Source organism: Peromyscus maniculatus, chromosome 18, assembly GCF_049852395.1.
Source record: "Peromyscus maniculatus bairdii isolate BWxNUB_F1_BW_parent chromosome 18, HU_Pman_BW_mat_3.1, whole genome shotgun sequence".
NCBI classification, from domain to species: domain Eukaryota; kingdom Metazoa; phylum Chordata; class Mammalia; order Rodentia; family Cricetidae; genus Peromyscus; species Peromyscus maniculatus.
Window position 1 is genome coordinate 53,761,763 of NC_134869.1, and position 26,359 is coordinate 53,788,121.

Here is a 26,359-nt window from a genome sequence, read left to right on the forward strand (position 1 = left end):
TAAATAAATAAATAAATCTTTAAAAAAAGGAATGATGGTATTGTATTCCCCAAAATATTGTGCATGCTAATAAACTTATCTGGGGTCAGAGACAGAGCAGCCACAATATTAAACATAAAGGATAGACAGTGGTAGCACCTTTAATCCTAGCATTTCAGAGGCAGAAATCCATGTGTTCAAGGATACAGACAGGCATGGTCATTCATCATGCCTTTAATCCCAGAAAGCAAGCCTTTAATCCCAGGGAGTGGTGGTAGAAAGCAGAAAGGTATATAAGGTGTGAGGACCAGAAACTAGAAGCATTTGGCTGGTTAAGCATTTGGCCTGGTTAAGCATTTTGGCCTGGTTAAGCATTTGGCTGGTTAAGCATTCAGGCTTTTGAGCAGCAATTCAGCTAAGACCCATTCTGGATGAGGACTCAGAGGCCTCCAGTCTGAGGAAACAAGACCAGCTGAGGATCCAGCGAGGTAAGGTAGCTGTGGCTTGTTCTGGCTCTCTGATCTTCCAGTGTTCACCCCAATAACTGGCCTCAGGTTTGATTTTTTTAATAAGAAACTTTAAGATTCATGCTACAAAAGGGACAGAAAAATTATCTTGGCAGACTGTATACAGAATACAACTAGCTAAAATTCTTTTGCTTGTCATAAATTGGAGGATCAGCCTAATGACTGCACCTCTATTATTTCAATCATCATCTTTTAACTCAATTGATAATTATCAAAAATGCAAACATACTGTGTCAGAAATTGCTACCTCTTTCTCAGAAGAGATTATTAAACTATGTGGGATATTCTTTTCTAGATCACTTTTCTTTGGGCTCTAAACAATTGCTTTCTAGAGTTTCTTACTCTGATAATTCTTAAGATTGCCTCTCTGGCTAAGGTGAATGCTCCGCAGATAATATGCTTGCTTTGAAAATCTGAACCTGTGTTCAGATCCCAGTACCTCTGTACTAGCTGGGCACAATGGCTTACACTGTAACCCTAACATGCAAGAAAGGGCCAAAGATAAGCTGATTCCACATATTCACTGGTCATTGGCCTAAAAGGTAAGCCACAGGTTCAGTGAGAAATCCTGTCTCAAATAATAAGATGGCAAGCCATTGAGGAAAGACACCAGATGTCAACATCTGGCTTCCAAACCCCTCACATATTGGCAAATATATATATATATATATATATATATATATATATATATATATACAGAGAGAGAGAGAGAGAGAGAGCCCAATTTTTTAAGACATTTCTTCGAATCTTGCAAGGTAATTCCCTAATACACAGCATTGGGTTTCATGAGTACTCCCAAGAACATTACTAACTGTTTCCTGAGAACAAAATGGAAAATGTTATGACTCTTTTTAAAGGAAGACTCAGAAAAAAAATTTCTGGCAATCTTGGTTGTAATAGAAATCTACTAAGTGATCATGAAGCAAGGGCATGCCTGAGATTTAGAGAACACATAAAAGATGATTTCTGGAGAGACTAGGATGAGTATTTAGGGTGCATTGCCACGTTCTACTATATCCACAATACCCTGCATTCAAAGACTCTTGAATGCTTCTTTGATCTTGCCAATCATTGTAGTCATAGCAGCCTGAGTTCCTGTACACACAGAGCCATCTGGGTTCTAATAGGTCAGTTCCCATTGTCTCCATGACCACTCCTCCTACCATTATCCTTTGTAAATGAAAACCATCACTGAATCTTGGTGGTTCTGGTGCCTTCTCAAAAACATCAACCTCACATCCTGGGTAGATGTAGGGCCTCATAAGGGACAAATATTTTAGTCCAAACTATGTGGCCAAAGCTGCCAAATTCTGATGCTTACTGGAGCTAGAACATGGCCCCCTTGTTCAACTACATCTTCAACAACTTTCTGTTTTCCGTGGTTTCCTTCACTGCCTAAGCTTGGCTGTCCTGGAACTTGCTCTCTACCAGTCTCTGCCTCTGGAGTGCAGGGATTAAAGGCATGCACCACCACACCTGTCTATGAGCCTTTTGTTAATTCCTTTTCACAAGTTGGAAATGTAGCAGTGTGGGATCTGGTCCTGAGGTCACTGCTCCCTTTATTCCATTTCTTAATCTACACTTTTCTATATGAAATAAAACTTGAAAATCACTCAGAAGTGTCCAGAGCCTCTGACAGGAACTCCTGGACATCTTTCACAGGGACTATAAAACCCTAAAATGAAGGAGATGCTCCACAGGAGGGGAGACCAGAGCTGCCTCATCTGCCTCTGTCTCCCTCCCTCTCTCCATCTCTGTGTCTGTTTATCATTCTCACTCTCTTTTTAACATCTTTTCCTTTTTGCCAAACCCAGCAACACAATTGGTGAGCTGGGTTGAACAAGTGCTGTTTGTGACACTCTATGGTCTCAGTTTGGACATACACAGCACTAGTACCTAGCAAATTCATTCCAAAACTCTTATACTGTGACAGCAATTCCAGTGCAAAGTCCAAATAGGAACTACAAAGGAGGGCCCAGGTCTGAGGCTTACAACATGTGTGAATAACAAAGAGTCCAGATTCTCAAGGTCTGACATCCAGAGTCTAGATACAAGTAAGTGGCTGCTTGGCTCCCTCTAGTGACACATCGTGTTCTTGCAATATCACACACACCTTGATCTACAGTTTTTAAAGATAATAATTATAAAAATACTTTAAATAAAAAGGTAAAACAACTTAAAGTTCTCCTGTGATTGAACCACTGCTTGAAGAATCATCTAAGCAAGCATTACCTCAAATGCAGACTGTTTCACTTTTGAGAAAATGTCAAATACTTTCTCTTTTCCCTGCTCAAAGATCAATCCAAAGGGGATCAGAGACTTTAATATACAACCTAAAACTTTGAAACTGTTAGGGAGAACATAGGTAAAACTCTTCAAAATATAAGCATGGGCAAGTACTCTAACAAGGGCTCCAATAGCACTTGAAATCATCCCAAGAATTGAGAGAGGGCAATAGATTAAAGTAATTCCACACAACAAAGGAAATTACCACAAATCTCCTTTTTAAAATGGCCAACTATATATCACACGGGAGATTGATATCTAAGATATATAAAGAATTACAAAAGTCAAATACAAAAAATTATCCAATCAATAAATGAACTAATGGAGTATATACAGTTCTCAAAAGAAGAAGTACAAATGGCCAAGGGGTACTTGAAAAATGTCCAACATCCTTAGCCATCAAGGAAATACAAATTGAAATTGCTTTGAAATTCCACCTCACCTTAGTCAGGATGGCTATCATCAAGAAAACAAATGATGACAGATTCTGTCAAAGTTGTCAGGAAGGAAGAATCCTGACGCTGCAGATGAGAGTGTAAGTTGATGCCTCTACTGTGGGAATCAACACGGGGGCTGTGTTACTTCCCTGAACAGCAAACAGCCATGTAGAGACGGCAAAGTCTATATCAGCTTGCAGTTAAAGACATCACAATTCTCAAATTTGTCTGCATGATACACCATTCTGCCATCACAATGCTGTTTCACTACACAAGTGTTCAGTTTTCTGTCACAAAGATGCACTGTGATAACACGGCTCAACCATGGCATCGCAATACAATGCCTTCACAACACTCAACTGTTTTTAGATAACAAAGTACCATTAAACCATCACAGTGATGCATTGTGAAATCACAGCTCCATTGTGACATCAAAATTCCACATTCTGTATTACAGGGCTCAACCTTGTCTTCACAATCCATCCTTGTGCCACCACAATGCTCCATTTTGGCATATCAGTGCTCAATGGGGCCATCACAGTGGTGCATTGTAGTATCACATCTCCAGTATCAAATCACAATGGTCCAATGGGCCAATATGATCCTGCAATGTGACATCACAATGCACCATTGTGCTGAAACAATTTTTCATTGTGACATCATAGCTCCTAAGTGAGGTTTCCCACTGTGACACCACTAGGCTCCATTCAATATCAATATGATGACATCACACCACAATGCTACATTCTGCCCTCAGAGTCCTTCATTGTGCCACCACAATCCTCCATTTACATAACAATGCTCATTGTGATATCACAGCTCCTTTGAAATCTAACAGTGCTTCATTGTAGCACCATAGTGCTGCACTGTGATGTCACTGGTTCTACTGCTATATCACATGACCCGTTGTGCCATTATAACTCTCCACTTTATGTGGCAAAGCTCATTTATGCCATCACATAGTGCATTTTGACATCACAGGTCCACTCTAACATTACAATACTCCATTGTGACATTGAAATCATCAAATTTGCCATCAAATGGTACACTGAACCATCAAAATGCTCCATTGTGTCATCACAGACTCCATTATGATATCACAACACTCAACTGTGCCAACATGAAGCTGCCTTGTGGTATCACACTCTATCATGACATTATGATGTTCCACATTGACATCACAATGTTTCATTGTACCATCACATTACTTCATATTTATATGAAAGTGCTCAATTGGACCACTACAATGGTGCATTGTGACATCTCAGAACCATTATCACATCTTAATGCTTCATTTTTTCATAACAATCATCAACTTTGCCATCACAATAGTACGTTTTGGCTTCACATCTCCACTATCAAATCACAATGCTGCACTGTGACCTCATGTTGTTCAGTTTTACTTTAACATTGCTGCATTGTGCCATTGAAGCTCCCCTGTGAAACCACAAGGCTCAATATCGCCATTGTGATGCTGCTTCTCTGCAAAGATAAAGTTCCAGATACCATGTCAATGCTCTACTGTGACATTACGTTAGTCCCACCTGAATGCTCCATTGCTGCATCACAATGTTCCATTAATGCCATCAGGATATATCAGGTGAGGTGGCAAAGATAATAGGCAGGTATGATCTGCTGGAATCCCCAGGGAATAAGCTAAGGAAAGTTGGATAACAGCTATCAAAAGAGGTGGGTAGCAGTTTAAACTCTGCAGTTTAGTAAAATGGGAAATTTTGCAAAGTAAACAGGGTAGGGGGATCAAGTTTGGCTCAGAGGGATTGGCAGGTATGAGGAGCTGGCTCTCCCAGAGAGAAAGGGTAACTGCAGTCGTGATTAAGACAGAGAGCCTCAGAGAAGCAGTATAGTCCTCTAAGTAACAGATACATTAAAGTGGAAAACAGAGGAGGAAACGATGTGCAGAGCAGCGGCAAAAGAAAGATGGTGCCTCAAAAAAACCCTCTTCTCTCACAGGAGCAGCAGCCAGTGCTCTGTCACCCCAGATCCACGAGTCACACTCATGGGAAACTCAGAGCAAGTGCCCAAGACTACAGGCAGAAACATGAAAACAGAATAACTCTAAATCGGGGAGGAAAACTGAGTCAGAATCATTGAATCACACAGAATTCGTTGAACTGGAAACCTGGTCAGAGCCAAATGTGCAGGGGAACAGAGACAAGGATTCCAGGCACCATGCTGGAGGACTGCCTGGAGGAGGGGCCAACATTCACAAATGGATTCCTGTAGGACCACCCTGAGGTGTGATGAGTACCTGTGACCTGACTTCATGAAGGATAGCTCACCAATGGGACCAGCATCTGTGACCCAACCTTGCAAAGAAACATCTAGAAGAATGATAGACATCTGAGAGCCTCTTCATATCCTTCTGCTTCACATTTCTCTCTCTCTCTCTCTCTCTCTCTCTCTCTCTCTCTCTCTCTCTCTCTCTCTCTCTCTCTCTCTCTCATTGTTAACAGTAGCCCTGCCATGGCCTGGATGCTCTCCTGTCTTGAAATTTCCTCCACCACACATGTTAGTCCATCACCTTTCAATTCAGTCCTCACTCAAATTCTCAGGACACTGGCAGAATGAAGCTTGACTCTTTCCCATATGATCGTATTCAGGGCCCCAGCCTAGTTCCCATGGAATCTGCACTGGTTGATTTTCCTGTTGTTGTTGTTGCTGCTGCTGTCGTTGTTGTTGTTGCATCAAAATGAAACAAGCTATGTAGTCATCTGGAAGAAGAAACCTCAGTTGAGAAGATCCCTCCATCAGGCAAATCTATGAGGGCATTTTCTTGATTATTGATTTATGGGATGCCCAAGCCAAATGGGGCTGGTGCCACCCTGGGCAGGTGGTCCTGGGTCATATAAGAACACCAGCTGAGCAAACCATAGACACAAAGCCAGTAAGCAATGTTCCCTCAAGTTTCTGCTTCAGGTTTTGCCTCCAGGTCCCTGCCTTGAGTTTCTACCTGGACTTGCCTTCATGGTGAACTGTAAGCCATAAGATGAAATAAATGAACCCTTTCCCTCCCTAGTTGCTTTTGGTCATAGTCTTTATCAAAGTGATAGAAACAAAGCAGAGTCCTTGTTCCCCTGTGAAACCTCATGAGCTGGGTCTCTCACCAGAATGGCTCATTGAGCTCTACTTGTGTCAATCAAGGGATTTTCTAGCCCAAAGTTCCCAACTTCTCTATACTATTCCAACAAACAAGAGCTCAAGAACTGCATGGTCAGGTTTTCCCAGCAGTACCCCCACTTATTGGTACCAAATTTCTGTATTTGTTTCATTTCCTGTTGTGATAAAATGCCCTGGCAAAAGTAACTTAAAGGAGAAAGTGTTTCTTTCAATTCACAGTTCAAAAGTACTGTTGATTGTGGTGAGACGTCCCAGTGGCAAGATCTTGAAGCAGTTGATCACTGACCCATTGCATCACAGTCAGGAAACAGTGAATGCTCATGGTCAGCTCCCTTTCTCCTTTTCTTGCAGTCCAGAACTGCGCCCAGGGAATTTTTGGTGATGCCCAATTTTATAGTGGCTTTTCTACCTTAGTTAACCTAATTAAGATAATCCCTCACAGGCATCCCAGTGGCTTGTCTCCTAGGTAACTCCAGATCCTGTGAAGCCAATCATATCAACCATAATGCCTCTTCTAAGCTGGCATGCCAGACCTTCAGATGAAGGTCCTTCTGAAGAGGTGGAATGTGAGCTGAGACCTGACATATCATCCATAAGCTTTTGTGGATGAGTGTTGGAGCACCATCCTGCATCTTGTCATCCACAGCGCTGAGACCACTTCTACCATAAAAACACCAATTTGTCAGAGGGAAGACGTGAAGCGGGTGAGGCCTCTGCCTCAATTCTTCTGTCTTCCGCATTTCCCAGAGGTGCCTTGCATAGGCAGAAGTTAGGCCATGAGTGGAACTTGAGCTATGAGGGAGCTTAGGGAAGGCAATCTTCAGCTGTCTAGACTCTAGAAAGAGAAACACAAGCATGCTTTTTCTCCTCTCTCCCTTTGAGTAGACTGAAGGAACAGTCTGTGATGTGTGCAGAACACCTCTTCTAAGCTGTACCATTCTCTTCTAAGCCTTAAAGTCATAGCTCTAAGCAAAGCAAAGCCTCTGCCTTTAAAGAATATACCTTCCAGGAGAGAAGACCTGAACTAAATTCCCACTCAATCAAAAGAGCAAATGTCATCTCTCTGAAGGATGTATACCACGAAGTAAGTATATGAGAGTGACCACCATATGGTCCCACTTGAGGGATGTTCAAGAAGGTCCTTCTGAAGAGGTGGAATGTGAGCTGAGGCTCAAATAACGTTAAATTACATTTGGATTAAAGTATGAACTTGTGGACAATATTTTGTGGAGCAAAGTACAATGATATGTATAGGAAAACTATATCATGAAACTCGTTCTTTTTTGTTTGCTAATTTAAAAATTAATTTTAAAAATAAATAAACTTTTTAGAAACAATAAAGTTTATCTTAATCCGCAAAAAACGGGAACTTGCAGGCATAGAGCAAGACATGCAAAGAGCCTAAATGCCTAAGGATGACAAAATGTGCAGTGGAAAAGAAAGACAATAACACAGTGTTCTAAATATAGGTGTCATTATTCAAATTTGGTAAGGCACCAGGTCAGGAGACACCTGTCAGAAGATAGTCTGCTACTCAGTACTCAGGAAGGGAGCCCCACCATGCCACAGGACCACACCATACTAGGTAAATCATCATGGACTATCTAGAGACAGGTAGCAAGAGGTAAATGTGGGAAAGTGCTTTTGTCGGTTAGGGTTTCTGTTGCTGTGACAAACACTGTGACCATATTTTAGCTGACAGTTCCACAGCACAGTCAATCACTGAGGGAAGTCAGGGAACTCAAACATGGTAGAAACCTGGAGGAAGGAGCTGATGTACAGACCATGGAGGGATGTTGCTTACTGGCTTGTTCCTCATGACTTGCTCAGTCAGCTTCCTTGTGGAAAGGACCACCAACCTGGAGATGGCATCACCCACAATGGGCTGAGCTTTCTTCCATCAACCATCAATCAAGAAGATAGCCCAGAGCCCTGTCCAGAGGTCAGTGTAGTGGAGAGTTTTCTCAGTTGAGGTTCTCTCTACCCCCAATGAGTCTAGCCTGTGTCAAGTTGACATAAAAACTAGCCATCACAGTGTTTTACAGTAGTTTTCATGGAAGGAAATGGACCAGGTGTGGTAAGCAGGTTATGCAGGTTGAATGTTGAATATTTGATACTTCAAATTATTTCATTGGACTGAGGTCCAAGGCTTTCTGGTACCTGACCCTGAGATGATTAAGTCAGTTAAACATAGAGCAAAAGACATTTCAAAGGAGCAACAGACAATTTATTTGGAGCCATATATGAGTGACCATGGCCCAAAAACATGGATTCAGTTTGCTCCATGGATGTGGTTACATAAGCTTTTGTCAATAACAGAGCAAAACAGACTCATAAATCAAGGCATTTACCAAATACACTGTTAAGGACAGCCAGTGGACAACTTAAAACCAAACATGGGAAGACTCTGCCAGATTTAAGATGTTGTCTGATGACACTCAGGTTTTGGACTAAGAATTCATTCCAAAGGTTTTATCTGACAGTCACAAAGATGTTAGGCCAGACACAGAGGTGGGCATGAATGGTTATTAAGGGTACCAAACATAGGCCAAGATAATGTGGTTCTAGTTCTACAAGATTCTACAATAACAAAGTTTTAATCAATCACCTTTGAAGAATCTTCCACAGAAGTGGAACATTTTTCGAGGAATTTCAGTTTACAGAAAAGTGTTGGAATAAATTCTTTTAAGAATCACTTTATTTTTATTTTGTGTATATGTGTTGGTATATCTGTATTTGTATGTGTATGTGAGTGTCTATGGAGGCCAGGAGAGAGTGTCATATCCCCTAGAACTGGAGTTATAGGTGGTTGTGAGATGCCTAATGTGGGTATCTGAATGCAGGTCCTCTGCAAGAACCACAATGCTCTTAACCACTGAGGCATCTGTCCAGGCCCTGAGCATTAAATTTTTGAGGCACAATAGGTGTTGAGGAAAGAAATGCATTTAAATAGACTACTAAACTTCTATCTGAATAACTGAATGGCAACTGCTCACTTACTGGATGGAAGAAGCTTGGGAGTAGAACAAGAGTCATCCGGCATGGTAAGTAGATAGTGCTCTACAGAATCTAAAGGGAAATGGTCATAAATAAGAAGTTGTGTATTTGGAAGTCACAGACACTAAGGAAAGTTTTCAGAATGGACAAGAGATTGCACATGTCAATAATGTCGAGATATTGAGTAAAATGAAGACTGAAAATTGATCATTGTGTTTCACAACACGGGGATATTAATAACTGTGGAATGAAAGAGACAAACAGAGAAAACTGGAGGTAAGAGAGAAACACCACCTGATGCAGTACTCCATTCCTGTAATTGCAGCACATAAGGCTACATGGCCACATAGCAAGACCATCTGGGGAAAAAGTGGGCACAGCAAGTGTCCAACTACACTGTAATGTCCAACTACAAGGCATCAACACATCTAAGCTACTTCAGATAACACCTCTCCTACCCACGGGGTCAGGGGCTGGGGTTGCCTGTGCTTCTGGTATCAGGAAGTAACTGGTAAGGTCCCAGTGCTCTTGAGATTCAGAGTGGGGTGGAGTGGAGGAATGGAGGAAAGAAGAAACAAACCAGCAGAAGCATATAATGTGAGTAATTATAAAGATGTGAAGTGTGTGTGGAGGGTTGATGGTTGATGAGTGTGGGGTGTTTCTGGAATGCTTTCTGGGAGTAGCAGCTTATGGAAGGGCCTCCAATCTTCCTTATAACATGCAACAATGGGTAACATTTGGAGTGTACATCTGGGTAAAACAAAGTGAGTTTGGGGGGAATTTGGGAAAATGATCTACATAGAAAACTTCATTGCATTTTTTACTACAATTTTGTAAGGAAAATATGCCACTAGAGAAGTGTTTAAATACTGATTTATGTAATAGTTCTCAAACACTGCTTGCATCTGTGAACACAATTTTTACATTATGTTTTGTGCCTGGAAAATAGCTAACTGTCCAGACATATAAAGCACACCTTAGTCATAGCACTTAAGAGGCAGAGGCAAGTGAATCTCTGTGAGTTTATGGCCAGCCTGACCTTCATAGCAAGTTCCAGGCCAGCCAAGGCTAAATAGTGAGACTCTGTCTCAAAACAACAACAAAAACTGGTAATGTTGAAAATTCTTGTACTAATGATAAGTGTTTCATATCCAATTTTACCTTCTTAGTATCAAGTATTTCAAAATAATAGATTCTGGAAAGTCTAGAATGAACAGGCATGGATTTCTTAGATACTTGAATGGGACATATCAACAGATAACAGACAGAAGTTTTCCTATGAACAAGGGAACAGAAGCCAACAGTCACCACAGAGAGGTGATCGAGCCCTCAGGAAGTCCAGGGGCTCACAGCTCCAACATCTGAAGCCCTCACCTTAAGCTTGCGTTCTTATGTTCAGACACTGACTCTGCCTGAAAGTAGTCCCTTGGGTTACATTTTGATGCATTTTGGTGTATTTCCAATCCACATGTCTGACCTTGTCCTTGGTCATCTAAGGAAAAGTGACTCACATTTGCCTTATTCTTTTCATCTCAAGAAATTTTCAAAATACTTTCCTCATCCTTCTTTTCTTTGGGTCATCTAATCTCAACTCCTTCCTGACCCTTAGACAACATCCCTGCCCTGAAACTTGAGGGAAAGGTGCTCAATTGGGCAATAAAACACAATAAAAATTCTTGTGGCAGGTAATTTGGCAAAGTATTTCAAAAACACTTTTACTCAGCAGTCCTGTTTCAGGGAGTTGTACTAGAGAAAGTGTAGGTAAAGATATGTGTGAATATGTTTATCTCAATGTCCATGACAAACGTTAACTGTGATGACAGGACATTTCTTAAGATTATAGAACCCATACTGCAAGATATGACAGAGACATTGAAGGAACTCCCTAGGAGCCATGGCACAACATGTTCAAATGCCTTCAATAGAGTAGAAGCTGTAAAAACACAGTTTAGACAATATAATCTTATTTTTAATTTTTATGAAATAGCATGTACACAAACGCAGAGCGAAAGCAGGCAGCAGTAATTTCCCAAAAGCATTATTAAGATTCTGCTGATAGATATATTTTCTTCTGTATGCAAATTTATTACAACCAACAGAGTTCCTTGTTGCAAGCTGGGAAAAAAACAACACTGTTTCTAGGCCTTCTATTACACCTTGGGCACGTTTTCCCTGCCTCTGCTTCTCCCACCCACAACTAATAGCTGAGGAGGGTGCTGCAAGAATCAAGAACTAGCTTTCCAAGGAAAGGGCGATGTGCCAAATCCCTCCAACCAATAACCGAGGGTGGACACCAAGTAAAAATAGTGAACACTTTGTTGCAAGAAACCAGTGTCCTTTCAAGAATTGAGGGCCATATCAGACTCAGACCAGAGTGGGGGAGGCAGGATGTGACCAAAGGAGGAAATAAAAGCAGTTTTTAAAACAGTTGGGAAGTAAAGTAAAGATCACTAACATGTTGGGAGAGTCCAAGGAGATAGGATCATTCAGGAGACAAGCAATTGAATAGACCAAGCCTACAGCAAAACCAAGCAGGACTCAGGAGCTGAACTTGCAAACCAAACCAGCCAGTTGCTGTCTCTGTCCCTTACCGGCATATGGGAATGATGTCAGAGAGAAAGGCTTACAATAAGGACGCACTGGGAGAAGCAGGAAGATGGATGTCTCAAGAGCACAACCCCAGGAAGGCACTAAACCTCAGCAATGAGCAGGAATCACATCATCACCCAAGGTTATCCCAGCAGCCTTCCCCTTGACCTCCATGCCAGTCCTCAGCTCAGCTCTTATCATGAAGCCCAGTCAAAGTCTTAAGACCAGGTCCCAGAAACAGAGCTCTGAAATATACACCTGTGTCTTAGATGCTCATGGCGGGTAGAACAACCAATGCACAAAAGACTGTGCCCTGGGGTCTCAGGTTCTCTTTTTCCTTGAGAATGTCCAGGGATCAGGCCCTTAGATCCAAGATCATGGGAGGATGGTGGTGTATGGTCAAGGACCCCCAAGGTATCTCTTCATGAGCCGCCTCATGGCCCCTATGACCTCCTTATTCCTCAGAGTGTAAACAAAAGGGTTGCACATGGGGGTGACAACTGTGTAGAAAATGGAAAGAATCTGGTCTTTGTCCCCAAGAGAATCTTCCTGAGGCCTAATATAGGCAGCAGTCGCAGTCCCATAAAAGAGTATGACCACAAACAGGTGGGAGGAGCAGGTAGAAAAGATCTTTTGACGTCCCTCAGATGTTGCAACACCAAGTATAGTGGCAATGATACAGGTGTAAGAGGCCACAATCAACAAGAAGGGCGTGAAGATAAAAGCTACCGTGATGAAGAGTTTCCCCACTTCACCCCAGAAAGTGCTTGCACTGGCCAGTCTCAGCACAGGCGGAATGTCACACAGGAAGTGATGGATGGTGTTGGCACCACGGAAAGGCAAAGTGAAGATGCAGACAGAGTGAATGGTGCCAGTGATGATGCCGGCAAAGTAAGAGGCCCCCACCAAGCTGGCACATGTTCCCTGGTTCATCAGGGTGGTATATTGCAGGGGACAGCAGATGGCAGCATATCGGTCATAAGCCATGGCAGTGAGCAAACAGCATTCGGCAACGCCAAAAAGGGCAAAGAAGTACATCTGAGTGAAGCAGCTGGCCCGGGGGATGGTGTGGCAGGAGGACCGGAGGTCAGCCAACATCCTAGGCACAATGGTGGTGCTATAGAGGATCTCCACCACGGAGAAGTGACGCAGGAAGAAGTACATGGGGGAGTGGAGGGCAGAGTCCGCCAGCGTGAGGAGGATGATCAGAGAGTTGCCCAGCAAGGTAACCACATAGATACACAGCACACCCCAAAACAGATGGCCCTGAAGAAAGCCAAAACCCGAGAACCCCAATAAAATGAACTCTGTTACTTCTGTACCATTGTCACCTCCCATGCTCCCAAAGCCAGACTAGAAAAAAGAGGGGCCAGAGAGGGGTAGCTGGCCAGAAACCTTTGCAGCAGTAAGGATGAAGAGTCGTCCATGAGAATAGCCCAGAGGATTGAGGAGGATGCTGAGGATGATGCTGAGAAGGAGGAGGAGGAGGATGCTGAGAAGGATGCTGAGGAGGATGCTGAGGAGGATGCTGAAGAGGATGCTGAGGAAAAGCCTTAGAACTTCAGCTGCTCCTGACTCCCACAAAAAAAAATCCCTCTAGAAGAGGAAGAAAATCCAGAGAAGATGAGGCACACTTGCAGATCTTCTTGCTGTTGCAAGATTTCTCAGACAAGTCTGTTCCACTCACCCAGGCCGGAGCTAGGAGCAAAAAGCTGGGGGCAAAAGAAAGAAGGGGGCTGAGGACGTGGACAGAAAACTGGGTGAGCAGACAGAGAGCAAAAATTCTGGCAGAAGAGAACTGGGTCCACCCAGAGGCAGAAAGTGAGTGGAACAGGCAAGAGCAGGAGACAGGAGCACAGATCTGAGGACCACAAAGGGCTGTGGAGCTTTTACCTGCAGATGGATCCCCACAGCCCTCAGAGTGCCTGTCCCTGGAGCACATCCCAGCAGATCAGTCCCCTGAGGAGCTAATTCTCAACAGAGGGAGCAAAGATGGGGAGTGGAGGAAGATGGGGAAAGGAGAAGCAGGGAGGAAGTGGCTTCCCCTTCATTGTGCCTAACCCTAAGCTCCCTGCTGTTGGTCCTGGGTCTGGCGGGTCCTCCTCCTCACACCCAAGCACAAAGGAGAAAGAACATGTGGAGGAGGATGGTGTGTACAGAGTCCTTCTGCTAAGCACCAAGTGAGCTGGGCTCAGAAACCCTGTGCTCTAACTCCTTGGCTGGTTTCTCTAGGTGGGATTGTCAGCCTTTGCCCAAGGGCTGCAAAGCCTTTCCTGCTCTCAGAATTAGCTGTTAGCATTCTTCCCATTACTGGAAAACACCTTTTCTCCCAGTGCTGGAGATGGAACACGGGGCCTTGTGGATTCTGGTTGGCTTCTCCCACTGGACTGTACCCACAACACTTCCAGCCCTGGCAAGCCTTTGTAAACCGTTTTGTAAAATAGTGTTAATCCCTAAAGAAAATAACTATTGAAATAACAACGAGGCTGATTCTGGAAGAACTCCCAGCCCAACATAGGGCTTTGACTTACCATCCAGCTGCAGAGCGAAGCAGTAAACTCTGAGTGTCAGAAATGGAGAATACTCTTTGGATCTCAGCCAGAAAAGATGGCACTCACAAGAGCAGATGACAGACAGAGGCAACCTGAGAGGATGCCCAGTGAATCAAGACTAGAGAAATAGGGCAGGTCCTTTCAATGATGTCACTTAAATAAGAAAAACATGGCCATAGCTTGGAACCCAGTTAGGTAATCAAGAAATATCTTCCTATTCAAGGTAGTCTGTTGTCTATTTGGCTCGTTTTCCTCTTGGGTGTGAAAGTGTGAGAAAGAGTCCAAAGAGGAGGCTAGGGAGAGGGCTCTGCAGTTAAGAGTGCTTGCTGCTCCTAAGGAAGTCTGGAGTTCAATTCCTGTACCTACATGGCCAACTCACGGCCAATCTCTTCCAGGGGATCCAACACACCTTCCTGAGGCAGTGCATACACATTATACACAGACATACATGCAGACAAAACACCCAAACATATAAAATTAAAAATTTCTTAAAAAAAAATTACAAGTGACCTTTCTGACTCTTTCCGGGCATTCAAGATGTCAAAGCGAGGACGTGGTGGGTCCTCAGGAGTGAAATTCCGGATTTCCCTGGGTCTTCCGGTAGGAGCTGTGATCAACTGTGCTGACAATACAGGAGCCAAAAGTTTGTATGTCATCTCTGTGAAGGGAATCAAGGGACGACTGAACAGACTTCCTGCTGCTGGTGTGGGCGACATGGTGATGGCCACGGTTATGAAAGGCAAACTAGAACTAAGAAAAAAGGTCCGTCCAGCGGTGGTAATTCAACAACGAAAGTCGTATCGAAGAAAAGATGGGGTGTTTCTTTATTTTGAAGACAACGCAGGAGTCATAGTAAACAATAAAGGAGAGCTGAAAGGTTCTGTTGTCACAGATCCAGTCACAAAGGAATGTGCAGAATTGTAGCCCAGGATTGCATTCAATGCAGACAGCATTGCATGATTCTCTGTTGTATTTGTAAAATATTCATTAAAAAGTCTTTGCTCCAAAAAAAAATTACAAGTGAGTCTTGATAAGCCCACTGTGGCATGAGCCCATGTGCATACACACGGGCTTACACAAACACACACACACACACACACACACACACACACACACACGATTAATGAATTTTCAATTAATTTTTAAAGTGTGGGAACCATAAAGATGCATCAGAAATTAATAGCATAAACTTCTCTTCCAAAGGACCCATTAGAGTCCTGGCCCCCATGTCAGATGACTCACAACCACCTGTAATTCTAACTCTAGGGGATCCAACACCTTCTTCTGGCTTCTACAGACAACTCACTCACGCTGGAGAGATGGCTCAGCAGTTAAGAGCACTGTGGCTACTCCCAATACTTGCACACAGACACCTAATTAAAAATAAAATAAAACCTTTAAAAAAGACTTCTTTTACGTGATACTGTTCAGTTGTGCCTGTACAAAGCACATTTTGATAGTACAGGGGGATTGTGATATCATAATGCTCACTTGTGTCTTCCCAATGCTGCCTTGTGGCATCAGAGTGCTCCAATGTGTCATCACTACACTTCATGGTCTGGTCATAATGTGACTACACAATGCTCCCTGTGCCATCACAGTGCTCCAATGCATCATCAGTATGCTTCAAGTCTGAAACTGAGAATGCTGGGAAGAAGGAGAGCAGAGTCAAGGAGTCACCATCCAGACACAGAGGAAGCAAGATGAGAATGCCACAGTGAGAAAAGGTATCAAGCCATGTGAGTACACATAGATAAGAATTTTGGGTTAACTTAAGAGTAAGAGCTAGTTAGTAATAAGCCTACACTACCAGATGAGCAATTATAAGTATTATTAAGCTCTGAGTCATTTATTTAGGAAGCAGCTCCTGTGTATTTGGGAACAGGCAGGCAGGAGAGAAACTTCCACATACTTGACATTACACACAGAGAAAGAGAACTTAGAACACACAGCTCTAAATGTGATGTCTCCATCATATGTCTCCCCTCAAGAGCTCAGGGAATTTCATGGAAGAGGAGCCAGGAGTCGGGGAGACAGAGGTGATGGAGGACATGAGGAGAATGTTAGAAGAGTTTGTCCTGGAGGGAAACATAATAGGCACTTCCCAAGAGACAGAAAAACTAGTGCATCTACAATTAATTAATTTGGGTAACATTTTAATCAAATTCCTTTGAGAGCCATTAGACACTGGAAGATATAGAAACCTGGGTATAATGTCAGGACTCATATGAACCAAAGGGAAAGACTGAGGAAACAAAATTGCTTAATTGTTTCAAACTATCCTTCCAATTACTATTTATGGTTTGCTTGTTTGTTTGTTTTGTTTTTTGGGATTTTTTTTCCTATTTTGAATATCATTTGCTTCCATATGAATTTTGAGATTTTTTTTTCAATTTATGCTAAGAATTGTATTGGAAATTTGATGGGAATTGCGCTGAATGTCTGTAGGATGTTTTTTGGTAAAATAGCCATTTTTCCAATATTAATCCTTCCAACCCTGGAGCATAAGAATTCTTTCCATGTTTTGATATTTCTTCAGCTTTTTTCTTCAGTGTCTTACAGTTCTCATTAAATGAGTTTTTCATTTCCTTTGTGAGATTTATTCTGAGATATTTTTGAGACTGTTATGAGTGGGATTTTCCCCCTGATTTCTTTCTATGTTTGTTACTGGCATATAGGAAGGCTACTGTTTTGTGTGTCACTTTTATGTCTTGATACTTTGCTAAACATGTTTATCAGCATTAGGAGATTTTGTCTCTTGTATCTCAAATTTTCTAGAACTTTCATCCTGAAGGAATTTGGATTTTGTCAAAGGCTTTTTCTGCATCTAAGGAGATGACCATGTAGTTTACATCCTTGAGTCTATTCATGTGGTGGGTTAAATTTATTGGTTTATGTATGTTGAATCATACTTGTATCTCTGGATTGAAGCTGATTTGATCTTGGCCAATGGGCTTTTAGATGTGTTCTTTTTTTTCATAAGATTAGTTTTGTCACTTTTTATTATTTTTAAATGTTTCATGTCATATGTTTTGATCATATTTTCCCTACAAAATAAATCTCTCCTTTATACAAGAAACAAAAAGAATGAAGAAATCTGGAGAGCAATCACATTCACAAAAAATACTTCTTAAAATTAAGTATCTTGGAATAAATCTAGTCAATAAGGAATTTGCAATAAAAGCCTAGACATTTTAAGCTTTAGAACACTGAAGAGAGAAACCAAAGATGACACAGGGAGAGATCCATACACTTGGCTTGGCAGGTTTAGTATGTAAATGGTATCTATAATACACAATGCTGGGCAAACTGGATATCAAAATGTAAAAGAATGAAACGTGCTCTTCCCCTCTCGCCCTACACACAAATCATTTTCAAATAGATCAAAGAGTTCAATATTAGACCAGAAACTCTGAACATTCTAGAAGAAAGAGTAGGATGTACACTTCAGGATACTTGCTCGGGTAGGGACCTTCTGAGTAGGACACCACTGACATAGAAAAAAAAAAAAAAACAAAACAGCACTCAAGAGTGGAGTGCCGTGAAAACTGTTAGTCAAATGCAGAGACAGCATAGAGAATGGGAAAATATCTGTCAGTTACACGTCCGACAGTGAAGTATTGTCTGGAATTTACAAAGAACTCAAAAAAAAAAACCAAAAAAACAAACAAAAAAAAAAAACCTAAACATCAAGAAAAACAAAAACCCTGAACATAAAAGACAAAGATTGTCAGATGACTACAGGAATAAGTGTCTTCTGGCCACAGCAGGGTTTTTTTCTTACAATATATTATAATTATGGTTACCCCAAACTTCTCCCAGTTCCTCCCCATCTCCCTTTCCATCTAGATCCACCATTTTCTGCCTCATGTTAGAAAACAAACAGGCATCTAAGGGATAAAATATAACAAGATAAAACAAACAACAACAAAAAACCCAATCAGAACAGAACTTCTGAACAAGCCATATGGAAACCTATTTTATAAGTTTCATGTTTGGGGATGGGGGGTGGTACATGTGTGTGTGTGTGTGTGTGTGTGTGTGTGTGTGTGTGTGTGTGTGTGTGTGTGAAGTCTGATCAAGAACTCGGGTTCTGTGTTATTTGAATGAGAAATGTCCCCTATAGGCTCCTGTATTTAAATACTTGTTTCAAGTTAGTGGTGCTGTTTGGGGGAGTTTATGGTACCTATAGGAGGAGCAAACTCATTGGAAAAATACCTCACTGAATGCAAGCTTTGAAGGTTTATGACCTCACACCACTTCCTACTTTCTTTTGCTTCCTGTTTGTGTTTTAAATGCGATCAGGCAGCTTCATGCTACATCCATCATTCTATTCCTTCCCTACCACAGTGAACGCTCCCCCTCTGGAATCATGAGCTGACATTAAACCCTATTTTTCAGGGTTTGGTCATGGTATTTTATCAAAAAACAGAAAAGTAATTAGAAGAGCAATTCTACAGGTCCCAGGAGTCATTTTCATAGTATCATTTTGCTAAATATCAAAGTACAGAACTTCTCTCTACATTTGTATTTCTATCCTCATGAACCAGAGAAAACATCTTATCAGAGAAATTTCTTCATGTAATGCATGATTGTTAATGCAGAAACTCAAAAACAATCAGAGTTCAGCAAACAAGTTTTATTGGAGTGCTCACTACAAAGAGGACATCAGTATAACTCCCCATCCTCCCAAAGCTCAGGGACCATGATAGAAGAGGGGCAGAAAGACTGCCAGAGATCAGGAAGGACTAAAGAAAATCATGCATTTAGGACATGACGGTGCTTCTGCATCCATGAACTCACAGTAGCTGTGGGTATCTGCATAAGACCTGTGCAAACTCAAGACAATCTACATTACAGATAGACAGGGAAAGGGCTCAGAAGACTGCCTTTAGCTGAAGAACTATTGATTATTGACAGTTGATAGCTTATAATAAAAGGGCAGTCTCTTTTTCTTGAAGTTGTGGCCCTTAGTAGCTGACCACACTTCAGTGGACGGCTCCATACTCATGAATATACAGGCATCACAAACTGCACTCCTTGATTATGTTTAGAAAGGAGAAACAAAGTTAGGGATGATGATGGAATGGATATAGGAGAAGTTAGGAGGAGGCATGAGAGTGAATACGATCAAAGTACATTATAATCATGTATAAAATTCAAAGAAATAATAAAATATATTGGAAAAGAAGTGGACTGAAATGCTATAATAAAATCTAATATTTAAACTACTTTAAAAAGTGGAATGCTCATCATCATGTTCATTCATCAATTCCCTCCCCCTCAAGGTTCAAGGATCTAGGAGAGAGAGAGAAGATGGAAACATGGCAAGAACTAGAAGTTATGGGCGACTCCAAGGAAATGGCGTCTTTTGGACACATCAGGACCAACAGAGACTGTGGCAGCACAGACAGAACCTGCACGGACCCAGCCAGATGGGGTCCTAGCAATAAGAGGGAAGAGTAGACATGGGTTCCTCCCCCCAACCAAGAAGCTATCTGCAATTCACATCCACTTGCAAAGGAAAAAACAGTTTCTCCAATGGAGTCTCACTGGGTGTATTAAGCACACCTCAGGGCGGGTGCCATGTACAGGAGTGGTTGGTAGTTGGAAAACTCAATGGTATTTTTGTAGTTATGGGGTATGTGTGTATTGTATTTCTAGATTTATTTGTTTTGTTAAGATAGAAAGATAAAGAACATAAAATTGGAGATTGGGAGGTTCTGGGAGATATTGGGAGAAATATGATAAAAATATATTGCACAATAAAAAATTAGTAAAAAAATTAAAAATATATGTTATATGAATTTTCAATAAAAAAGGAAAAATGGTCACAGCAAACAAACCAAAAGCCATCCCACAGTGTTTTTATTTAAGTCATAGTATTTAGCACACTTGCACTTCCTGTTGTCTCTCAACAGTCAGGGAATGTAGTATTCACTTGCCATTCACTAGGCCTCTTCAGCACTGAGTTGACAGCTTGCAGCATATTCTAAAATCTTCTGTAGATGCTGAATTGAATATTGTTTCTGCTCTACAGTCTACTTCCACCTCTTCTGGCACACACACACACACACACACACACACACACACACACACACACACGTCAGAACTTCCCTTAGTTCCACACAGCTCAAGACAAACAATATTTTATATATTATTTCTTCAGTTCTGTATTATTTACGTACTAATTATTTAATAGCACATCAATCATCATAGATTTGTTATCTTATCAACTCTTTCAACTATTTCATTCTTCCACACTGCTTCAAACCCCCAAAATATAGCATATACTTTTAAAAAGTGAATTTTTTTCTTGTCAGGGTAGAATTAAATGTTAGAAATTTTCCAAAATGCATTTCTTCTTCACAAAGAAAATATCTTACCATACTATATGTTTCTCAATCAGTTGGTGATGTCAGTATCTGTGAAAAGCTCTGGCATCATCTGTAGCAAACTTAATCTTACACTAATTTAAACTCATTTATATAATAGATTTCTTAACAAAAATACTTTTTTTGATTTTCAGCAATTTGTTCTTACATATAACATCAGAAATAACATCTTCCCTGTAATTTTGATTATAGGTCTATAAATTTTCAAATCGTTTTCTTGAAAGATTTTATTTACTTACATTCTGTAAGTTACTTTCTGAAATTTTAGTTAGGTCATGTTTTTTAGCCAGGCTGTTAGTATATAGACATCAGTGTGTTGAGTTTATTTGGAGACTGTAAGAATAAAATAGACTGGGTGTAGATGTAACCAACCGTCTTATTAAATAAGAAACACAGAAACAATGTAAAAGAGAAAGCCGAGAAGTCAGAGCTCAGAGCTAAAATCTCACCCTTCCTCCTGCTGTCCCAGCTTCGCGAAAAGAGACCTACTTCCTGTCGGTTCGTATTTTTAAAGTATGTTGTTCTGCCTTCTCATTGGTTGTAAACCCAAACACATGACTGCCTCGTCACTGTCTGAATGTACAGCCCCCTAGGTCTTAGAGGCATATGTCTCCAATGCTGGCTGTATCCCTGAACACACAGAGATCTTATGGGATTAAAGGCGTGTGCCGCCACCGCCACACTCTTGCTATGGCTCTAATAGCTCTGACCCTGAACACACAGATATCTATGGGATTAAAGGCGTGTGCCACCACCGCCACACTCTTGCTATGGCTCTAATAGCTCTGACTCCCAGACAACTTTATTTATTAACATACAATCAAAATAATAATTCAGTACAATTAGATTATCACCACAACTGGGCTTTCACAAAAGACATATTTCTTGTCAAGTTATGATAATATTGTCATATGTAGATATAATAATTATTCCCTTCTCACATATTTTTAAGTAGATAATTCAGGAGCCCATCCCATCCATGCTCAGAAGTTGTAAGAATCCTAAAGTATTTTGAAGAAAGTTGAAATTTTACTGTAGGTCTTAGACTCCTTCAGCATCAACATTACAAGTTTCCCTATAGATACTAGGACTCTTTATTAACTTGGTTATTTTGTTTTCAAAGTTAATGATAAAAATAGTCAGTTAGCAAACTTTCCACAAAAATCCCCAAGGTTTTGTACCAGGTCTAAGTGAAAACATCATTTATTATTAAAGAACAGGACACCTCCAGTGGTATGGAGACAAAGTCACGTTCATCGAAGATGGAGTAAGGCAGCGACTACAATTCTTCAGTTACAAGAAAGCAGGAGCACGCTCCTGTTTGGGAAGACCCTGGTTATTTCATTTGTAGGGAAAACAGAACAGTGGATTGAAGGATGGAACATCCTGAATTCTGATTAAAGAGTGAGAAATATAATTTTTTTTAAATGAGCTGGCTTTTAATCTGAACAAGAAGAAAACATGGGTTAGGAAAAAAATACTCATTTTGGAAGAATTATTCATATTGAATTTTTAAACAAAAATAAAATTCCACGATGTATCTGCAAACAAAACCTCTGTTGAACTCAAAGAAAGTAAGTATTTTCAGTGTTTGTCATGCTGCATACAAAGAGGCTGTATTATGAACAGTTATTTCTTGAATACAGATTATACCATCTAAACCCGGCAATAGAGAAATTCAGACAGCATCCTTATAACTCGTGGCTAAGCTTCCTCTGGATGTATCTTAAAGCTGGTTATTCTTGTTTATTAGAAAAGCTTTACACATAGAACTCACAGTGCCTTTTATTCAAACGTTATGGGTATACATTGCTTTACATTTAAAAATTAGAAAATATAATACTTAATGTTGGAGGCAGTACTGAATGTGTAAATTATTTCTTGCACAAACAAAGCTACTTAAGTTGAATTGGAAAATAATTGAGAAGAAATGTTTTATTTATTTATTTATTTATTTTGGTTTTTCGAGAAAGGGTTTCTCTGTGTAGCTTTGCCTTTCCTGGAACTCACTTGGTAGACCAGGCTGGCCTCGAACTCACGGAGATTTGCCTGCCTCTGCCTCCCAAGTGCTGGGATTAAGGGCGTGTGCCACCACCGCCCAGCTGAGAAGAAATGTTTTAAATTTCATGTCAAAGGTTTATTTTCTAATTGAAGTAAGTTTAAATGTAAAACTCATAAAGTTGTTTTTCCAGCTGAACTAGTTCTATTTAATAGTACCAAAAAACTCTAAAATTAACAAATACCACTAACAAACACTCACTTTAAACAATTTATTTCAAATCTTTGTCATTAATTTAGACCCTTAAAATATATATATTTATTCTAGATGTAGTGTTACATGGCTTAAATCCCAGCACTCAGGAGGCAGAAGCACCTCTGTAAGTTTAAGATCACCTTGGACTATACCAGGTAACTTTAACTCCTGAACCAAAACTTGAAGTAATGAACTTTCTCATATCAAACATATGCCAAATTTATTGAAGAGAACATCCATGTGGAATTCAGAAATTCTGGATGATAATGATGTTCAGCTCCACTGACAAGTCTTCAAAGTAACTAAACATTTATCTCACTTTCTTTGTCTCTTAAATACTTTTATAACTTGACTTTTAAGTTTTTATGATAATTATTATTTTACTTGGTCTATTTCTAAGGGATAAAATAATATTAATCTTATTTTTATGTAGTTTCAATTAAAGTTATTGTGCTTTATTTTTTAAGGCCACCTTGGATGGCATAGTAAGCTCCTGGCTAGCCTGGGATATGTAGTGAAACCCTGTCTCAAAAACATCAAACTCCTCCCCCTGCAAGGCTCATGCCTAAAAGGAGATTACAAGAATGTGAGAGCCAGAGGGGGTGGATGTTTCCAAGAAAAGAGTGCCTTCCAGACATAAGGACTGATGCACATATGAACTCAAAGAGACTGTGGGACCAAGCACAAGACCTGCATTGGTTGGTTCATGCAAGGTGGAAGCCCAGTTCTGAGATGAAAAGTGAACATGGGTTCCCTTTATAACCAAGAAACCATTTGCAACTGATACTCACTGACAAAGGGATAACCAGGTTTCTCCCCTCCACCCCCACCCCCAGAGCTAGTTCCAACCCAGGGCCTTGTGCTTGCCAGGCAAGCACTCTACCACTGAGCTAAATCCCCAACCCTGAAAACCAGTTTTCTATAATGGAGTCTCAGTGGATATAGCAACCACCCTCCAGAGCAGACCTCATGCCCAAGAATAGTTGGCCAACAGAAAACAAACTCCATGACTTTCTTGGGAACTTTTTGTTTCATTTTATTGGATTTGTTATGTTTTTATCTTGTTTGTTTTGATTTTGATTTTTGTGTGCAGTTTTTTGTTTTTCTTTTTGAGAGATAGAGAGACAGGGAGCATTAAGTTGGGTGGGTAGAGAAATGGGAAGGACCTGGGGGAGGGGAAAGATGATCAAATATATTAAAATGATAATAATAATAATAATCACAGTAATAATAATATATAGAAATGCTTTGTTTGTGGAAACAAAGAAGATTATTTGAATAAAACGTATATTATTCAAACTAGACTAAACTATTGGGAATCAATTTTTAAAAAGTGGGGAAAATGGGAAATGTGTAAAAACTGATCACAAAAAATAATATAGAATTTTTTGCAAGTATGAAAAAATAGCCAAAAAGAATGAGAAATGAGTATCTAGGAAATGGGATTAGATACATGTTGTTATGCTTGTAGTTCTAACCAATGAATAAATGTGAAAATATTGAAAGGGGTAAAAGCTGCATTTCCGTTAACTTGTTGGATTCTTAGTATTACCTTCAAATATTTACAGAAGAGAACACATCAACTCACATGTATTATTTTTCTCCAGGATGAGACGATTTAGAAGACATTTAGACATGAGGAACCACACATTGGTGACAACATTCATTCTTCTTGGATTGACAGAAGACCCAACGTGGCAAATTGTAACCTTTTTCCTATTTATAACTTATCTGCTGAGTGTCACTGGAAACCTTATCATTATCCTTCTGACTCTGCTGGATTCCTACCTCAAAACACCCATGTATTTCTTCCTACAGAAGTTTTCCTTCTCCCTGACATCTACCTGCATCCCTAGATTCCTGGTCAGCATAGTGACCAAGGATAAAAGTATTTCCATTGAGGCCTGCTTCACACAATTATTTGCTGGCCTTATCTTCGGGATAGCACAGTTTTTCTTGCTGGCTGTCATGTCCTATGACCGCTACGTGGCCATTTGTAAACCCCTTCATTACACAACCATCATGAACACCAGAGTCTTTACTTGGCTATTTGGCACTTGCTGTTTAATTGCTTTGTTGGCGATCTGCCCTGAAGTCATTGTAAGTCTGGGTTTGGAATTCTGCAATGCTATTAGTGAACACTTTATCTGTGACTACTCTCCCATCTTGAAGCTTTCCTGCAGTGATACAAGGTCTATGCAACTGGTCGGCTTCATTTTTGCCATCATTATTCTCCTGATGATTTAGCACTAGTAAAGTACAATTCTGAGGTTTGCTTCTGCCCAGCAGAAGAAGAAGGCCTTCTCTACCTGTTCCTCCCACATGATTGTTGTCTCCATCTCTTATGGCAGCTGCATTTTTATGTATATCAAACCTTCTGCAGAAGAAAGGATAGCTTTAAACAAGGGGGTTGCCATACTCACCATTTCGGTTGCACCAGTACTAAATCCTTTCATATATACCTTAAGAATAAGCAAGTCAAAGAAGCCCTGAGGGATGTCATTAAAAAATGCACCTCAGCTACTTCAAAACAGTGACTTTGTCCTGATAAAGTGTGCTAGTAAGATGACTGAAAGTTATAGGCCATATCAGCTACTGTTTTGACTTATCTCTGTTTTGCTTTTTCTATTGTGGAAGTTACAGAAGGTGTCCGTACTTTACTCTAACTCTTATAGATTTTTATATTTTTAGCGAGATTATTTCCCTTCATTCTTTCCCATATGTGTTGCTGGATTCACTTTATTCTTTTAATTTAATACTATGAATTGTTTGGCTTCCAAAATATTCCACTATGAATTCCCTATGGAAACAGCATATGTCTATGATTTTCTAGCAAATATGTGCTTAAAGAAAATATTTTTTCTTTTCTTTTATTTTACAATACAATTCAGTTCTACATATCAGCCACAGATTCCCTTGTTCTCTGTCCTCCCGCCCCCCTCCCCTTCCCCAAAGAATGGAAACACATGAACTATGAACCAATGGCTGAGGGGCCTCAACTGGGTCAGGCCCTCCTAATGGGTGAGACAGTTGATTGGCTTGATCTGTTGGGAGGCATCCAGGCAGTGGGACCGGGTACTGTGCTCATTGCATGAGTTGGCTGTTTGGAACCCGGGGCTAATGCAGGGACCCTTGGCTCAGTCTGGGAGGAGGGGACTGGACCTGCCCGGACTGAGTCTACCAGGTTGATCTCAATCCTCGGGGG

At 40.7% G+C, this 26,359-nt stretch overlaps 1 protein-coding gene and 2 pseudogenes across 1 annotated transcript; 2 read left to right on the forward strand and 1 right to left on the reverse strand.

Moving 5' to 3' along the window:
• Positions 1-12,352: 12,352 nt before the first annotated feature.
• On the reverse strand, positions 12,353-13,291 carry LOC143269342 (olfactory receptor 10P22-like). Its single transcript, XM_076554410.1, has one exon. The coding sequence runs from the start codon at positions 13,289-13,291 to the stop codon at positions 12,353-12,355; it is 939 nt and encodes a 312-aa protein (XP_076410525.1).
• Positions 13,292-15,036: 1,745 nt separating this feature from the next.
• On the forward strand, positions 15,037-15,429 carry LOC102909782 (large ribosomal subunit protein uL14 pseudogene; annotated as a pseudogene).
• Positions 15,430-24,789: 9,360 nt separating this feature from the next.
• LOC102910110 (olfactory receptor 6C2-like) lies at positions 24,790-25,691 on the forward strand (annotated as a pseudogene).
• The last annotated feature ends 668 nt before the right edge of the window (positions 25,692-26,359 follow it).

Bases quoted from the DNA above. Each gene is read 5' to 3' on its own strand.
- LOC143269342 (XM_076554410.1), bottom strand. From the start codon at position 13,291: ATGGGAGGTGACAATGGTACAGAAGTAACAGAGTTCATTTTATTGGGG.